This window comes from Orcinus orca, chromosome 18 (genome assembly GCF_937001465.1).
Source record: "Orcinus orca chromosome 18, mOrcOrc1.1, whole genome shotgun sequence".
Classification (NCBI taxonomy): domain Eukaryota; kingdom Metazoa; phylum Chordata; class Mammalia; order Artiodactyla; family Delphinidae; genus Orcinus; species Orcinus orca.
This window is the reverse complement of record NC_064576.1, coordinates 482,327-498,152: the sequence shown is the minus strand read 5'-3', so window position 1 is coordinate 498,152 and position 15,826 is coordinate 482,327. Positions and strand designations below refer to the sequence as shown.

The following is a 15,826-nucleotide window of genomic DNA, read 5'->3' as shown; positions in this document are numbered from 1 at the left end:
GCGCGTGTGCGCGGGGCCGCGGTGCCAGGCTAATCCGCGCGGGGTCTTTGTGCGCGTCAGGGAGGCTGGGCGGGCATCCTGGTGGCTGACGGGCTGCCCTGCCTGGGATGACTTTAAAGTCTCCAAGGTAGGGGGCATTTCTGGGCTGCGCGCGCTCTGGGGATGGGGTGTGAGGGTTTGGAAAGGAAGGCACCTGCTACCCGGAGGGGCAGTGGGGACAGCGGTGGTGCTGGGGGAACGTTGGTGTTACTTCTTATTTCATCCTTACTCATTCCTCGTTTTTCCTTCTTCTTACCAGAAAAACCATTTTTCTTCTCTGGAGGGTGAACATTTATAGCATCGATTTCACGGATCTGGTAACATGGCAAAAGATGTAAGTATGTTTGCTTCTTGCTGGACAGACGTTTGCCTAGTGCTGTGTTCTTGGTAGGTTCCCACTTTGTTTCAGAATGACCACACATAAACCACAGAAGAGTTGATTTTCAGGCTTTTAAAGCACATGAAACAAGGTAAAGGTGAAAAGAAGAGGAGAAACCCACAGCTTGTGTGGAGCCGTGCGCCGGCCTCCGCCTGGGCTTCGCAGGCCTGAACGCCGGGCGGTAAGCTCCGTTAGGAGGCTCAGTGGCAGCCCAATTTCTGGGTCCTGCCGACGGTTAACTCGTAAATCAATCATGCCCTTGTGGGAGGACGCCCTGAGTGCAGGAGGGCTGGGCCCGGCCCTGGGCTGCGCCCCGAGCACCTGCCTTGTGTACCTCGCGGGAAGCTAGTTCAGCTTCGATCCGTAAAGCGCTGAGCACTGGTTTCGGCAACTCTTTTTCTCAGAAAGAGTGAAGTTCGGTGATGGACAAAATGTGGTAAAAAATTCTCCTTTAGCTTTGTATTTGTTATGAAGCTATAGGACGTAGTGAGTGATTTCTCTTCACATTTTGCAAGAAACAGGCTTTTAGGTCCCCAAATATATTTTATGGGCCATGTAGCCCTGTACTACCCTTGGTAATAGTTAACTGAAACCCCAGCTCTGTCCTTCAGTGTTTCTCAGAATGTGCTGTTCTGTGAACGTTAGGGAAAAGAGGCCGTGGACTTATTCACTCATTAATTGCACGGAAGTACAGCCCGAGACACAGCTGGAGGCGTAAAATGTGTCTGTATCTGTGGGACCACATAACAGGTGTGAAGTCCTCCCTCCAGCATGTGTGGACTCGGGTGCCCCTGTGTGGTGTCTGTGGGTATGAGTTTATCATCTCTGTCAGTCGAAGGCCGTGCCTGCTTCTCTGCTACGTTCGCCCCAAGGACGCGGGCCGGGCAGCAGGCGTGCAGTAAGGGCGCTGCGGTGCCGGGGCTGGTGTTTGGGGGCTGAGTTTCTTGCCCTCCTGTGTGAACCCCTGGAGGAGAGCCATCTTCCTGCTCCGGGGCGTCTGGGGGAAGTAGAGACGGACGGTCACGGCCCCGGGCCCGGCTGCAGGAGGAGGACTGCTTAGCGGCCTCTTCCGATGGTCCCTCCTGGAGACACAGCCCCGCAAAGCGCAGGCAGCCCGGTGGCTGGGTGGAGTGATGCAGGACCGTCCGTTGCGATGTGAGTAGGTGACACCAGCCGTGGAGGTCGGCGCCGTGGTGATACCGGCCTGAGGAGATGCAGGTGAAGTGGCCTTGCCTGTTCTGAGCTAGGGGCCGTCAAGTGTGCTGGAACCAGGTCTCACTGGGGCTGGGGGTCGGCGGGCTGGAGGCCACGGCCGGGTCAGGGCTTGGCCCGTGTCCCGCTGCCTGAGTCTTAAGGAGGGTGTGACGTTTGAGCCTGGGAAGCCGACCCTGGCAGCCAGCGGTAACTTAAGCAGTGGGGCCTCAGTGTGGTCGCTCGTGTAAGATCAAAGCCCCTTGAGTTGAAGGGGGTGGTGGGCTGGGATTCCAGCTCGACAGAGCTCTGGGGGCTCCGTGGGGGACTGTTGGGGCTGGAGGGGCTGGGACGGGGCAGCGTGGGCTGTCCCCCTGCGGGTGGGCCAGTCTCCTGGGCGTACCTGGAGCTTCTCTCTACCCCGTCGTAGGTGCGTCGGGCCCAGGGTCCTGCCCTACTGGGCTGAGGACCCCTGCGTGCTGCCGGCCTCGCGTGGGGTTTGGGGTTTGCCGGAGCCGTGACGGTGACCCCGGCGGTGAGGGTGGAGCGGAGTCGGGAGCAAGCGGCGCGTTCCCCCTGAACCCCGGAGGGTGGGGGTGGGGAGGGTGAGGGCACAGGCCGGTGCGCCTGAGGCTGAGCTGCCCGCCCGCCGTGGGGCTTCTGTGCCTAGTGCACGAAGAGGTGAAGTCTTTGTGTGTTTTTCTAAAAGGCGTCTGGACAAAACACTGTCATTCCCGCGTTTAACCATCTTCCGGCAATACGTGGAAAGAAGCCTGGTGGCTCGGGGGTTCACCACCACCGTTCCCTTTGGAAAGTGGGTCTCCGCGCCGTCCTTAACTTCCCTGGCCCCTTCGTTGCTCCCGGGACCCTCGGCCCTCGTGTGTGGGACTCACACCAGAGCTCAGGGGCTGTCCTTAATGTGCACGTGGCGGTGTTGCCACGATTTCCTGCGACGAGGCCCGTGGGTCAGAGGCGCGCGGGTCGAAGGTGGTGGCGACGCTGTTGGCGGCGCCGTCCTGGGGCTACCTGTTCCCTCCCCCACGGGGACTTGTCACCCTGCTGAGTGGAAATGCAGTTCATTGGTTATTGATTTATGAAGCCGGGTATCTGTGGGTTTTGTTTTGTGCCTCTGGTCCCATGACAGATCCTGATGGGAGGGCTTCCAGTGCCCAGGACGCTCCTGCGGTGAATGTAGGCGTGGAAGGAAATGTGAAAACTGTCACCGGCAGAGATGTCTCATCGTACTAAAAATTGCAGTTGTGTGAAGTAGAGAGTGGATGGCGTCTGACGTTGTGCATGTGTTTCTGTGTGTGTTTCCTGAGCGTGTGCGTGTAGGGGGCCGAGCGTGTGCATGTGTGCGCGTCTGCATGTGTGTGCGTGCTGAGTGTGTGTGTGCTGAGCGTGTGCGCGTGCTAAATGTGTGGTGCACGCGTGTCCCTGCGTCTGTGGGGCCACACTGCAGAGGTCTGGCCCTCACACCATGAGTGACCCAGGGTCTGTGGCCCTGATGAGTGCTTTGGTGCCATTGGCCTTTGGAAGACTGTGGGTTTAAGATAAAGGGCCTGTGTAGCGGCTGTAGTTGTTCTAGAACTGGACTGGAGGGGCCGCAGGGAGTGAGCCCGTGACTAGCCCCCGCCCCGGCCGTCGGAGTGACCCTCGGAAGGAGGACACGGGGCTGGCGTCCCCACTGGGAGGACCAGTCCTCCTCCAGCGTCACAAAGGTTTGAAAAGAGCAGGTGGGGGGTAGTCGATTCGTGAAATCTCAGGCCTGCGTTTGCGGAGATGTTCCTGGGACCCTCCCCTCCCTGCTTCAGGTTGGGGGCAGAGGGCAGGTGAGCCGCGGTTCGGCCCCAGTAGTCCCGGAAGGGCCTGTGAGTTGCCGTCAGGGCTTGGGGGCCTCACCGTGGAGCTGCTCTGTGGTTGCACTTTGCGTTCCGTGAGGTTATGGAAAAGCCCCTGGATTGTGTTACTGAGGGCAGGAGACCGAAGAAACACGCGTGGAATCTAGGCTTGTGAGGGATGCATAACGAGGCCTGGTTTAATGAGCTTGTCTAGAAACACACGTCCTGAATGCTGTTTCCCAGGCCTGGGCCTCGGTGATGAGATTCGGGCCGCGGAAGGGGACCTGGGCTGGCGGGACCGGCCGTGTCTCTCAGGCCGTGAGGTGGGGGCCCGCCGGGTGCTGACGGTGCTTCTCTTCCCGCTTGAGACATGAGCGAGAGAGCTCAGCCCGCTGCGGCGAAAGCGGTGCAGCCAGCACTGCTGTGCGTGTTTGCCGACGGGCTTTTCCTGTCTCGGAATCACCTTTTTTCTCCCCGGAATGAAGTTGGAGAAACTCTGAGGCCGTGTGAAGAGCAGGACGCTGTGGCAGGACCAGCAGTGCCGCCCTGGACCCCGCGGCTGCGTCGCACCTGGTGGAAAATGCTGTCTGTCTCCTGGTACAGCCAGGATGCTTTCTCAGCCCTGCTCCTCGGTGAGCGAGTCACCCCGGGGTGCGCTGTGGACCTGGGGCTCGGCACCCAGCCTGACGCGCGTTGTGGCCCCTCGGGACGTTTTCCGCACACAGTCGCTTGCTGGAAGCCCTTCTCTTTGGTGTTGAGCAAGCCTCGTTTTTCTGCAGTGTAGAACAGCGTGGTTCTTGCTCGGACGCCAGCCCTGGCTTCTCCTCCTGTGGCTCTGTGCTGTTTGTTGAAGGGGGCTGGGCCTCGGGGGGAGCGGGGTTGGGCCACAGCCCTGGGTCACTCGTGGCGTGAGGGCCAGACCTCTGCAGTGTGGCATCGCGTTGGCCCAGATGGAGGTGGGACTCAACCCGGCCCCTCTGCTCAGACGGGCACGGCCGGTACGGAGTCTGTCTACGCTGCGCGGGCCTGGACGGGAGCCGGCGGTGGTGGCTCAAGAGTGGTGGCGCTATCTGGGCCTGGAGCAGATGTGCTGCACGGATTTCGAGGGTCCAGGGTGAAGTTGGACTTATTTCTCTCAGTCTCTGTTGTTTTTTTTTGTTTTGTTTTGTTTCTGTTTTTGTTTTTTGCAGTACGCGGGCCTCTCACTGTTGTGGCCTCTCCTGTTGCGGAGCACAGGCTCCGGACGCGCAGGCTCAGCGGCCATGGCTCACGGGCCCAGCTGCTCCGCGGCACGTGGGATCTTCCCGGACCGGGGCACGAACCCGTGTCCCCTGCATCGGCAGGCGGACTCCCAACCACTGCGCCACCAGGGAAGCCCAGCCTCTGTGGTTTGAGCTCAGGACTCTGTCCATCAAGGTCCTGTTTTCACAGGATCCAGATTTTAAGGGGATTCTGGTTTGACAGAGTGAAACCCCTGGGCCTCCCTTGGGCCCTGAAACGCAGCACCTCCTGACACCTGTAGCCCGGTGTCCCGACAGATGACTTCGTGTCACCGAGGGCCCAGAGGGACACGGAGCGCTTGCTGGATGATACCCAGGGTGGGATTCTGCCTGTGGACCAGGCCGCGGGCCGTGCCGCTCTGCCTCCCTGCCCAGTCACCGGTGACAGACTTGCCGGCCCTTCCTGGTCCATCCCGCAGAGGACTCGCCACCCCAGGCAGCCGTGCTAAATGTGTGGCAGCCGTGAGTTTGTCTTTGCTGGTTGACGTCGCACCAGCAGGCGTTTTTGTCACAAACCTTGGGTTTTCCTTTTAGCAGAAGTTCCGCAAGGAACAAGTGTGAATTACTGAAAACGTTCAAGGAATGTTTCTCGTGATCGTAAATGCATTGTTAGCTGGGCCAGAGTTGGAAAAGCTCCAGGAGAACGAGAACAAGAGAAAGGAGCCATCTGCCAGCCGGCATCTGAGGGGGATTGTTGGGGGTTTGTAGGTTCTTCCTGTTGGATCTTCACTTAGTTGCACATGACAAAGGTTTTACCCACGTGTGAACGTCTGTGCGTCCCACGTCTACCCCGTCCACGTCCGTGTGCTGTCGCTGTTTCCCCCAGTCGGGCTTTCTCTTCTCCTGTGTCATCTTTAGCAGCTGTGCGTTTATTTGACACGTTGGGGAATCGTAGGTGGTCACTTACCGAAAAAGTGACCTAAAATGGGAAATAATAAAAAAGGATACATTCCTAAACTCACCTTGTAAAATTCAAACACCTATGCTTGCCCTCCCAGCCCCCTGGCTGTAGAGCGAAGGCCCTTTCTTGGCGAACGGGTCCATCGATTCACGTTTCTTGCATAAACCATAGCCCGTAAGGCCCAGCTTTGATTTCTGCAGGATGGAGGGAGGACGTAGAGGACGTTTAAAGGTGCTGAATGCGACCTAGATTGTTTGCCGTTTTTTCCACGCGTTTAATAACAAACATAAGCGGCACAAGTGGGCGTTTAGAAGCGAACACAGCCGAGTGGCGGCCTGACACGCGGGTCTTCGGAGGGTCCTGAAGGAGTGGGGCTGGGTTAGTTCGGCAGAGCCCCTCTGCCGTGTCCCCGTGCCCAGGCCCCAGCCGTGGGGATGCTGGCGGCTTCCAGTTCAGTCTTCTCACGTCTGCACAGATCCACAATGATAACCGAGGACGGGTTCCTGGCAGTGTAATTGCGGGTGGACGCTCACACACGTGTGCGCCGTGCCTGAGGCGTCCTCAGAGGACTTCCTGGGGCGGGCGTGCCGAGTCGCATCTACTCCCATCAGGTTGTCGGAGCCCATTTTAACCGCCCGTTTTTAACACCAAGTTTGCTAATTTAAAAACCCACAGACTCGCTCCATTTGATGGGTGAGGTTTTAAATTCATTGTTTTAGTTTGCATTTTTTGATTCAGAGACTGAATATGTTCCTTCTAAGACATCACGTTTCTTTGTGACTCGAACGCGCCCCGTGCTGCATCCTCCATTCGGGTGCCGATTTCCTGTTGATTTGCATCCACTCCAGAAACTAAGGATGTTCGTGAAACCATTGTCGTCATTTCACAGCAAAACGTTAAGATTTGGTTCTTCTGTCGTCAGCACGAGTGGCAGATATACCATCATTTCAGGCTACACCATGGAGAGCACACCAGAGTTCACACCTGGAAGTTTCGTGTTAGGAACAGTAGTTTCCAGGTGTCTGAACGTTCTTCCTTCCCTGTCGTCCCGGTGCAGTGTGACCGAGGCCGGCACGGGTCTGTGTTCCTGCCCCTCTGGGGCCGTGGTCTCGGCCTCAGCTGTTACACGATGGCTTGTCCTCTGCTTCCTGGTCTTGGGGACTTGAGTACCTGGCGTGGGTCTCATCTTTATGTTGTTTCGTTTGCATTTCAGAAAAATCAGGGTTTGAGTGAAAATGTCTCATGCTGAATCGATGGCATCTGGATCTGATCGGAGCTCTGGGGGTGAACACCCCCTCGTGCAGCCGAGGGCCCCAGGCCACCAGCATCGGGGTGCAGGGAGGACCCTGGCTGCAGTGTGGACGTGCCCGTGGGGTGTGGGCAGCAGGGACTTGTTGGGGGGAAGGGCCTGCTGCACTGGGTCTGGGGACGGGGTCCCCTTGAGGGGCCGCGGCCGGGCACAGTGGGTAGGAGGGCGGACGAGGGGCAAACCCAGAACAGGCCTTGGGGGCTTTGGGGAAGGGGAGAAGCCCGCCCATTGGGTCAGCCTTTCTGGTCCTAAAGAACCTGAAATCATGTTCCCCTGGGGGCGACTTGCAGAGGGGCGGGGTCCTAGTCTCCGTCGCCTGGCAGAGGGTGCGGCAGGGCTATAGCCCCTGCAGGTCTGCCGCAGAAAGGCCAGAAAGCGGGACGGAAGCAGGTATGTGAAGTTGTCTCGGAGCTGTGTCACGTTTTCTTAGGGCAGTCTTGCGTTTGCACCTGTTGTGGAGTGAATTCGCTGTTTTTCTGTCCATGATGAGTGAGGCTGGTCAGACTGTGGGTTAGAGGCCGCGTCCTTCTAGGGAGGGTGAGGCCGGGTCTGACGGGAGCCCCAGGACCTGGTGTTGGGGGCTGGGAGTGGGGCGGCACCTGCTCTCTGGTGGGTGGAAGGTGATGGTTTAGACGATCTGCGTGGCGCTGGGAGCAGGTTGGGGGGCGGAGTGGGGGGAAGCGCTCCTTCACACGTGGGTCTCTGGGGGCGCGGGGGGCTCTGATGCCCTGCGGGAGGCCCTGGAGCCCTGGCATTTCCGAGCAGGGCGTCAGGGCCCCTAAGGAGGAAGCAGAAGACGCGGGCTGGGCTGTGCCCTGCCTCCCGGCCGTGTGCCCCTCGGGGACAGTAGCCAGCATGCCGGCAGGGGGTCAGGATCTCACTTGAACTCTGCAGCCTCACCCTGGTTCCTGGCCCCGCCTGCGCCCCCCGATCCCTGCAGCCCGCTGGGCCTTGTGAGTGTGACCCCCACTGGTGGCGAGCCCTGGGCCTGGTGTGGGAAGCGTTGTCGCCCGCCGGCCGTCTCCTCTCCAGACCTGTGGCCGATGCTTCCCTGCCTGTGGCTCAGGCCACTCGCTGTGGCTGTGGCCACCGTGGCTCTGGCCGCCACCTGGCTTCCTCTCCGTGGATACCGGGGGGTCCCGGGGCGGGGGTCCCGGCCTCAGAGCCGCGGCTTGCAGCCCCCCAACCTCGTGCTTCCTGGATCTTGGGATCCTGGGGCGTCTGGATCCTCTGTTGAGGAAGTGGCGGGAGCCTCATGTTTGCCCAGTTACGGAAGTAGAGGGTTTATTTAAAAATCCATGTAAGAGTCGGAAAGAAAGTTAAGAGTCGTCTGAAATCACGGTCCAGGGTGGCCTTGCTGTTAGATTTGGGGGTTGTTTTGGGAGTAACTTACACGTCCGTTACACGGCTTTGCATACGTGCTCTCAGGCGGTCTTCTCCTGCTGTTCTTCTCCACGGGTTTGTCCCGGGCGTTTTCATGTTGGTAAATATGAACGATGAGAGGCGGCTTCGTGGGCCACCTCGAATGTGTGCGGGGGGAGGGGCCCGCACCCCTGTCGCGTCCTGAGTGACTCGGTTCAGGGCTGTCCCACCGTCCTGCCTCCCCCGGGACTGGTTACACTGCTACTGTCGTGGCATCAGATGTTCCAGGCCGTGTCCCTTGAAGGTGGGAAAACTTTACACCTGAAACTTGTATGATGTTGTACATCAGCTGTACCTCAAAAAATAATGCAAATAAGTAAAGAAGAGAAATACCCCAAATGCTGCACGTTGCTTCCCGAGTGTCTCCCCGCTGGTCCTGAACCCTGAGGGGCTCTGCCACTGGGGCCCTGTGGGCTGTTTCACGTGGACGTGGCCCTGGGTCCTCACCCGTTCAGGCAGCCTCCCCTGTACCGCCTTGTGAGCGCCAGGGGCCCGTTTCACCTGTTCTGTGGTGTCTGTGGCAGGAGCTGGATCTGAGGCTCCAGGCACAGCCTCCCGAGCTGTGCTGTCCACCTGGAGTCTTTCTTCACGTGATGGACCTCAGCCCTCGCCCTGGCGCTCCGGCCTCGTTGGTTCATAGTGTCTCCGTGGTGGCCCTTCCGTGGCAGGTGGCCTCGGTCAGCTCCGTAGCAGGTCACCCAGAGTCTAGGGACCTGGAGAGCAGTGTTGTCACCTGTGGCGTCTGCGGCAGGAGCACGGGACCCAAAGGTGTCCTCGATGGTCCCCGAGGCCCCCGGGGGCCACTTGTCGCCCTCAAATCATGAGAGCAAGTGAGGGGGCCGAGGAGACAGAGGGAGACAGAGACAGAGAGATGGGGAGAGACAGAGACGGACACAAGATGCAGGTGGGAGGGGCGGTGAGCCAGCGGGCAGGCGACTTGGTCCCTCGTGAGCTGCCCTGGCCTTTGCAGGTTTGACCACCAGGTCAGGCCGCGCTCGGGGGAGGGGACTGGGCAGGCGCGAAGTCCCGCCAGCGGGGGGCCTGGCTCACTCACCGGGTGCGTGTCCCCCGGCGAGGGGGGCAGCGTTCTTCGGGGTCCATGTCCTTTTACGTTAGGGCTGCTCCTGTGACTACTGTGCTGAAAGGACCTCATTTCTCTTGTATGCGCGTCAGTGCTGACGTTAAGGAATGCTGTGGGCTAGGTTTTCTCATGATTTCCACGAGGGCCAGTGATGATGGATTTTGTCTTTTTCTCGTCACCATGACAGCACTGATGCGCTGGGTGTGCCCGTGTGGCTCGGGAAGTGCCGCAGCCTTTCAGGATGAGTCAGGAGGAGGTTACTGAGGTGAAGGTGCGTGCGTGCAAACTGGCTCCCTCAGCACCCCTCCCCGGTGGGCGGGCCCTGGCCTGTGCGGAATCCTCGGGGTCCAGCGAAGGAGGCCGGGAGGTGATGCAGAGGCAGACTGGGGGGGAGATGCGGCAGGGCTCAGCCAGGTCACGCCTCCTGGGGGCAGGTGACGAGCTGGGGCCCCACTTTGCATTTCTCAAGCCTGGAGCGTGGTGGTGTCGGCAGTAGGAAGGTTTGCTAGTTTAAGTAAAGTAGTTGTCAGCTTTTCAGCTTTCGTTCTTAATAGGTTCAGCTCTTTCTAGCAGCATTGTGTGTTTGGGGAACACGTGTTTTACCGTCATGGCTACTGTGAATGGGGTAGCTGTACCTACTGTAATTGAGCAACCGACTTTTTCCGCTAACTACAAACACAAAAGGCAGAATATGGTTTTTCTAAGGAAAATTAAGGTTAGTTATGGCAAACGAGTGCCTTTGTTGTTGGTTTGCATGTAATGGATTTAGCAGCATGGTGTTTCCCTAGAGGAAGCCAGGTTTGCACCTTAAGTACAAAGATTTTGTCAGAAAGCGAGTCCAGAGCGCTGATGTTCCAATTCACTGCAATTTCAGAAATACGTCTCGAGGGTCAAGCGCCACCTGTGTTTTGATGCCTGTTGTCAAGGCCCTGAGCTCGTGGCCTCTGGGCTGCGAGGTGCGGGGAGAGGCCCTGAGGCCTGCTCCTGAAGCGGGCGTTTTAGAGAAGGCTGCACTGGGGTGGCTTGTGGGTGACGACGCCTGCGACCCCTCCATGCGCACCTGGGTGGACCGGCTCCTCTCCCAAGGTCTGCGCCGTCCGTGGTTTGTCCCGCTCCGGTGCGGTGTCCTGCAGGGCAGGGGCGGTGCAGAGATGCTGTCCCCACACGGAGCCTGGGGCGGGCTAGGGTGTTGGCCTGAGTCGTCTTCAGGCCCGCAGACGACTCTGTCACCTTCCCACAGAGCCGGGCGAGAGGGGCCTCGGGTTCAGGGGTGATGGCGACGTCTGTGTGCAGCGTCCCTGGTAGGTCTAGAAGCTGAGGTGGAGCCGTCTCGGCAGCGGGGTGGCCTCGAGGGTCTGCCCTGCTCCGCTGCCGTCGCGCTGACGTCTCGAGCTGCTTGACTGTGGCTGTCGCCCGCCCCCCCGAGGCCAGTGCCGCTCGCTTAGTCCCTCAGAAAGGCCTCCTCTGGGGTCAGGGGGCCTGAGAAATTGCTGGGCTGTGACTGCGTGTAGTTGATGGTTTGCGGTCGCGTCACATCCAGGGGTCACGGCCGCGGCTGCCCACGGCTGTGAGGTTTGCCCCCAGAGTGGCGGCCGGATGGTGAACGGCAGTGCTTTGTTATGTTCTGAGGAAACCTGTAACCGGCATCATCTCTGGGTGGGAATAGTGACCCCAAAATGCAGTGGCCGAAAGTAACAGCACACGTGTTCTCCCAGCAGCCGGGGAGGGTCGGGTGCGGGTGGCCTTGCCGAGGGGTCTGTCCCTGGGTCTGGCGGCGTCCAAGGGGTGAGGCGGCCACCCCGGGGGGCCTTGGTGTCCTCGCGGCACCCCGAGCGAGCGGCACAGGAGGAGGGGCGACCCCGCTGTGGGGCACAGCCCGCGGTCCCCACGGGTCCCCGGTGAGGGCGGGAGCCCCCGAGGCCCCAGGTCCAGGCGGCTCCTCCAGGCTCAGCGAGGAGGTCCCCGCGGCGCTGGTGCGGCGCTTCAGGTTGTCTGAAGGGAGGATTTCTCAGGTGTTTGTTTCCTTCACATGCAGGCGAGCTTGTGTCTCCTCTGTGATTCTGACACGTTGTGTAGGGACGTAGAGGGAGTTTCTGGACCTGGGAGCCTGGCTGGGTGCGGGCTGCCGTCCACGCGGCCGTCCGTGTGAGGGGACGGGCCCCTCCGGGCCGTTGGGCCTCAGTCGGGTGTCGGGTGTCACAGGCTTCTCGCCCCTGCTGGGAGATCAGGGCCGAGCACCCGGCCGCTCTGGGGGGGGGGGGTCTCTCTGGAGGCGGCGGAGCCCGATCCGTGGCTCTGGGTGGCGTCACCACGGGGGGGTCAGCTGGCACCGGTGGGGGGCCCTGCGGCGGCCCAGATGTCCGCGAGGGGACCGCTGAGAGCCCGGCGGGAGACGCAGGCGCTGTCGTGGGTTCCAGCCCTGTCTCCGCGTTGGCTCCCCGCTGGAGTGTGGGAGGCTCTGGAGCGCCGCGCGGTGGGTGCAGGCGGCGTGGCGTCCAGGGTCAGGAGGCCGCTTCTGTGCAGTGTCGCTGCGGAGCCGGCTCTGCCCCAGAGCTCGTGAGCCGTTTGCCTCGTTTCTCCTATGTTTCCTGGTCCAAGTTCCCCTGGCTTAGGTGGGAGGCTGGGGCTGGCAGAGAAGGGTGGCCCTTTGCCCCACCCTCAGCAGTTTGCAGGATGGGCTGTGCCCGTCGGCTCTGGCCGGGCAGCCGTTGCGGAGAGCCTGCGGCCGAGGAACGGAGGGTGGGCCCTGCATCTGGGGTGGGAGGCGAGCGCCCCAACGCAGGACTTCCTGGGCGTGAGCTGCCGAGCTATCGTGGGTCACGTCGCTGCGGGCCAAGCGTGAGAACCGAGCAGGCCGGGGGCGTCGGGGCCCTGGCCGACGGGGGCAGCGGCATTGTTCGGCGCAGGGGACGCTGGTCCCCAGGGCGGGCCGCCCCTGCGCCCTGCGGGCATTGGCCTCGTCATGGGGGCAGGCAGACCTCCTTGACCGCCAGCTGGCATGTCCGCATCGGGTCTCTGCTCTGCGGCTGCAGCGTCCACGCGGAGTCAGCTCTGGGGGAGCAGGACGGGGAACACGGAAGCCGGAGGGAAGGGCGGGGGGCCTGGGGCCCCCTGCCCGGTGCTGCCGTCCAGGCGAGGGGGACCAGCCTCTCTTGTCGCCTCTTTCAGGTGTGTGTCCTTATACGGCCCTTCCTGGCCGTGGCGGGTCTTCGCTCTGGGGCTCTGGGGCTCCGAGCCTGCATTACTGGGGCGTTTCTGGGACCCGTGAGATGCGGGCTCCCCAGCCGTGATCCGCGGCGGTCCTGGTGGTCAGGCACTTGGTCCTCCCCCTCGTTTTCTTGGGGGGTCAGGAAACGGCTACAGGGCGTTGCTGGGCTCAGCTTGTGGGTGGCCCCTCCCCCGTGGGGCCTGCCTTTGTCTGGGGCCTCAGCAGGTCGGGGGGCTCCCCCGTCTACCCATGGGGGATGTGAGTGCGTTTGAGCGCCTCACGGACGTGCCCGCCCAGCCCCACCTCGGTGCAGGGCTGAGGTGGGCTTCTCCACGGCCGGTCTCGGGGGACGCTGGGCAGGGTCTCCATTAGCTTTTTGTTTTCACACCTGGTTGTTGCGGGCACGTGCGAGGTGTGCGTTGCTGTGTATATGGGCGTGTGAGTGTGTGTGAGCGTGTGTGTGTGGACGTGTGAGCGTGTGTGTGGACGTGTGAGCGTGTGGTGTGCGTTGGGGTGTGTGTGTGTTTACGTGCATGCGTGTCCGTGTGCGTCTGTATGTGCACATACGCACATATCCGTGTCTGGCGGCCAGGTCCGGTCGGGAGGGCTGGATTCGGGCCCCGCTCCGAGCAGAGCCGCTGGGTCCATGGTGTGGCTGCAGGTGCCCCTCCTGGCGCTTGGCGGAGCAGAGAAACGCTGGCGGTTCCCAGACGTGGGGAGGCTGCCGCCACACGGCCTGACGCGGGCGGGCAGGGCGGTACCGTGGCTGGTCTGTGGAGGTCCGGTCACCCGAGGCCGTCACTGTGACAGTTTGGGTGGTGCTCCGAGCCCTCCATAGTCGCACGTGTCGGGCACACGCTTCTTTCGTTCAAGCGGCCCATCGTGCTGGTGCCCCAAACACGCTTGACCGTGAGGTGCCGCCCTGTGCCCCTCTGGTCGCCCTGGGACGAGGGGGGCGCTGGGGGGTGTTGGGTGCATCCCGTGGCCGTGAAGGGCGGGGACGGACGCGCCCCGGGCCCCAGGCCCACGCCCCCCATGCACAGAGGTCTGTCCTGATGCTGGGAGCGCGGTGTCCGGCACGCTGACGGAACCAAAGGTGCTGTTCTCAGGCCAGAGCACCAGTTTGCTTTCCCGGTGGCCCACCCGTGGTTACGCATCGCTGATCCCAAATGTGAAATACCATGTGACTTAGTTGATAACTAAGGGAAGGGTTGCACGGTGTCCCAAAGGCTGAGATTCAGAGGCTGACAGGATCCTTTTCCCGCTGCTGAGAGCCGATCACCGTGGGTGAGCCAGCACGTGCCCCCGGGCCTCGCGGCTGCGTGGGGACGGCGAGGTGTGCGAGCGGCGGGTTGCTGGATGGACTGCCGCGCTCCCCACGCCTGCTCACTGTGTTGTCGTTGCCCCCACAGGCCGGTCTAATTGAAGCCAACGGGGAACTCAAGGTCTTCATCGACCAGAACCTTAGTCCTGGAAAAGGTAAGGGCGCCCGTCTCGGGAAGGCACGTCTCTGGATAAGTGTGTCTAGTGTGGGGTGGGTGTGAGTGCCCTGACGTGAAGACCCCTGTCAGCGGTGGAAGCCCCACTTGGGGAGCTGCCTGCCTGGAGCCCCCGAAGGACCAGGGTCAGCGCCGCAGTTTATTTTGGTTAGTAAGTTGCGTGCTATATGCAGAGATTCGGGAAAAGTGTGAGGAAGAGAACACAGCACAGGGCACGGATACTCCTTCCGCCTCAGGGCAGCCACGCTGATGCCCGTGAAGCCCACCTCAAGCCTGCGGGTGCGCGGTGCCCCCGTGAGAGAGCGGCGTCTCCTCGTCCGCGCTGTGTCCTGAATGAGCCTCGACGTCTGTCTGCACCCTTGGGATTGAGGGGAGGGGGTGGGGCGGGGCGTTGCGGGCCCTCTTCCCAGGGGCCCCAAGCTTTGCGGTTTCCTTCCTGTAGGGACACGGGATGGACGCCTGCTAGTGGGTGTGTTTGAGCCGGTCTCCCAGCTGTGGATTTGCTGGGTCAGAAGGACGCCCACCTCGAGGTGCTGGCCTGTGATGCCTGGTGGACCAGGCCGTGCCGTGCGGGGCCGCAGCTGCAGGGCCTTCCTTCCTCTGATCTGTGTCTGCCTTCGGCATGCTTGCTGTTGCCTTTCAAATTGGAAAGTTTTCATCAAACAGATAATACGTGTTCACTGAAAAAAAGCGCTGATCGTACCCAAGGGTGCAGTTGAAGACGTAAACGTGTGTTTAAGTGCACGTTTCCTCGGGAGCGTCTGACACCTGGTGTCCATGCACGTGGTGTCCTGGGACCTGTGTTGTCCTCTCCCGGCAACATCTGGTGCCACCTTTTGTGGCCCGATGGCAGCTCTGGGCTCCTGAGTACCAGGTGCGCGTAGGCCACCATCTTCCACTCCCGGGACGTGCTGTTTCCCAGGGCGGGTCCTCATCTCCCTGGTGAGGGGCGTCCTCTGGGGACGCGGGTCACTCCGGGTCACTCTGTCCCTCAGCCTGAGGATGGGCTTCTCGGGCAGCAGCGGCGAGAACTTAGTAGTGATGTGCGGCTGGAGGCTTGGTGTCACTTTACGATTCTTGAGACTCGGAACCTACCCTCCAGACACACACCCGCAGGGTGAACTCAGCTTCCGGTATTGCTGGGAGGCCTGTTGTAGGAGGACGAGGTGCCCCTCCCCGTTGTGGCCCCCTGGGGCAGGGCGGGGGCTCAGAGGACGTTCCAGGTGGGGATGGTTCTCGGGGAGGTGGAAGGCTGCTCCCCAGGACGTGGTGGGGAGTCGCCCAGGAGTGGCCGGGGTCAGGGCGCCAAGACGGCCAGAGGGTGCCCCAGGCCCGTGAATGCTGCCCCTTGATCTATGCGGGAGCTCCCGCAGGGCCTGCCCGTGAGTGGTGTGCCCACGTGGGCAGGTGTGGCCGCTGTAATGGCCCAGGAGGGCAGCTCCCGCTGATGCCTGAGAACCAAGGAAGCCGCCGGGCTCTTCCAGTGCCAGTGAGGCCAGCGGCTGGCGGGGCTGGGAAGACCCAGCGTGCGAGTGGCCGCCTTGCCCTGACCCTTTTGGCCACGTTAGCCCACAGGGTATTTGTAGCATGGCAGGCAAATAGTAACTCTTCAAACATTAGGTTCTGGAAATTTTTAAACGTTTGCTTAAAATTATTCTCAAGAAAACACTAAACCT

At 61.2% G+C, this 15,826-nt stretch overlaps 1 protein-coding gene across 6 annotated transcripts in view; it reads left to right on the top strand.

The window, feature by feature from the left end:
- TFDP1 (transcription factor Dp-1) overlaps positions 1 to 15,826 on the top strand; it is a 34,340-nt gene that overhangs the window by 620 nt on the left and 17,894 nt on the right. For all 6 annotated transcript variants that reach the window (XM_049701017.1, XM_004273587.3, XM_049701014.1 and 3 more), the window contains exons 2-3: positions 299 to 373; positions 14,064 to 14,130. In XM_049701017.1, the coding sequence (XP_049556974.1) occupies positions 362 to 373; positions 14,064 to 14,130 (79 nt within the window). In that variant the 5' untranslated portion in view covers positions 299 to 361. The remainder of the gene's footprint in view (positions 1 to 298; positions 374 to 14,063; positions 14,131 to 15,826) is intronic.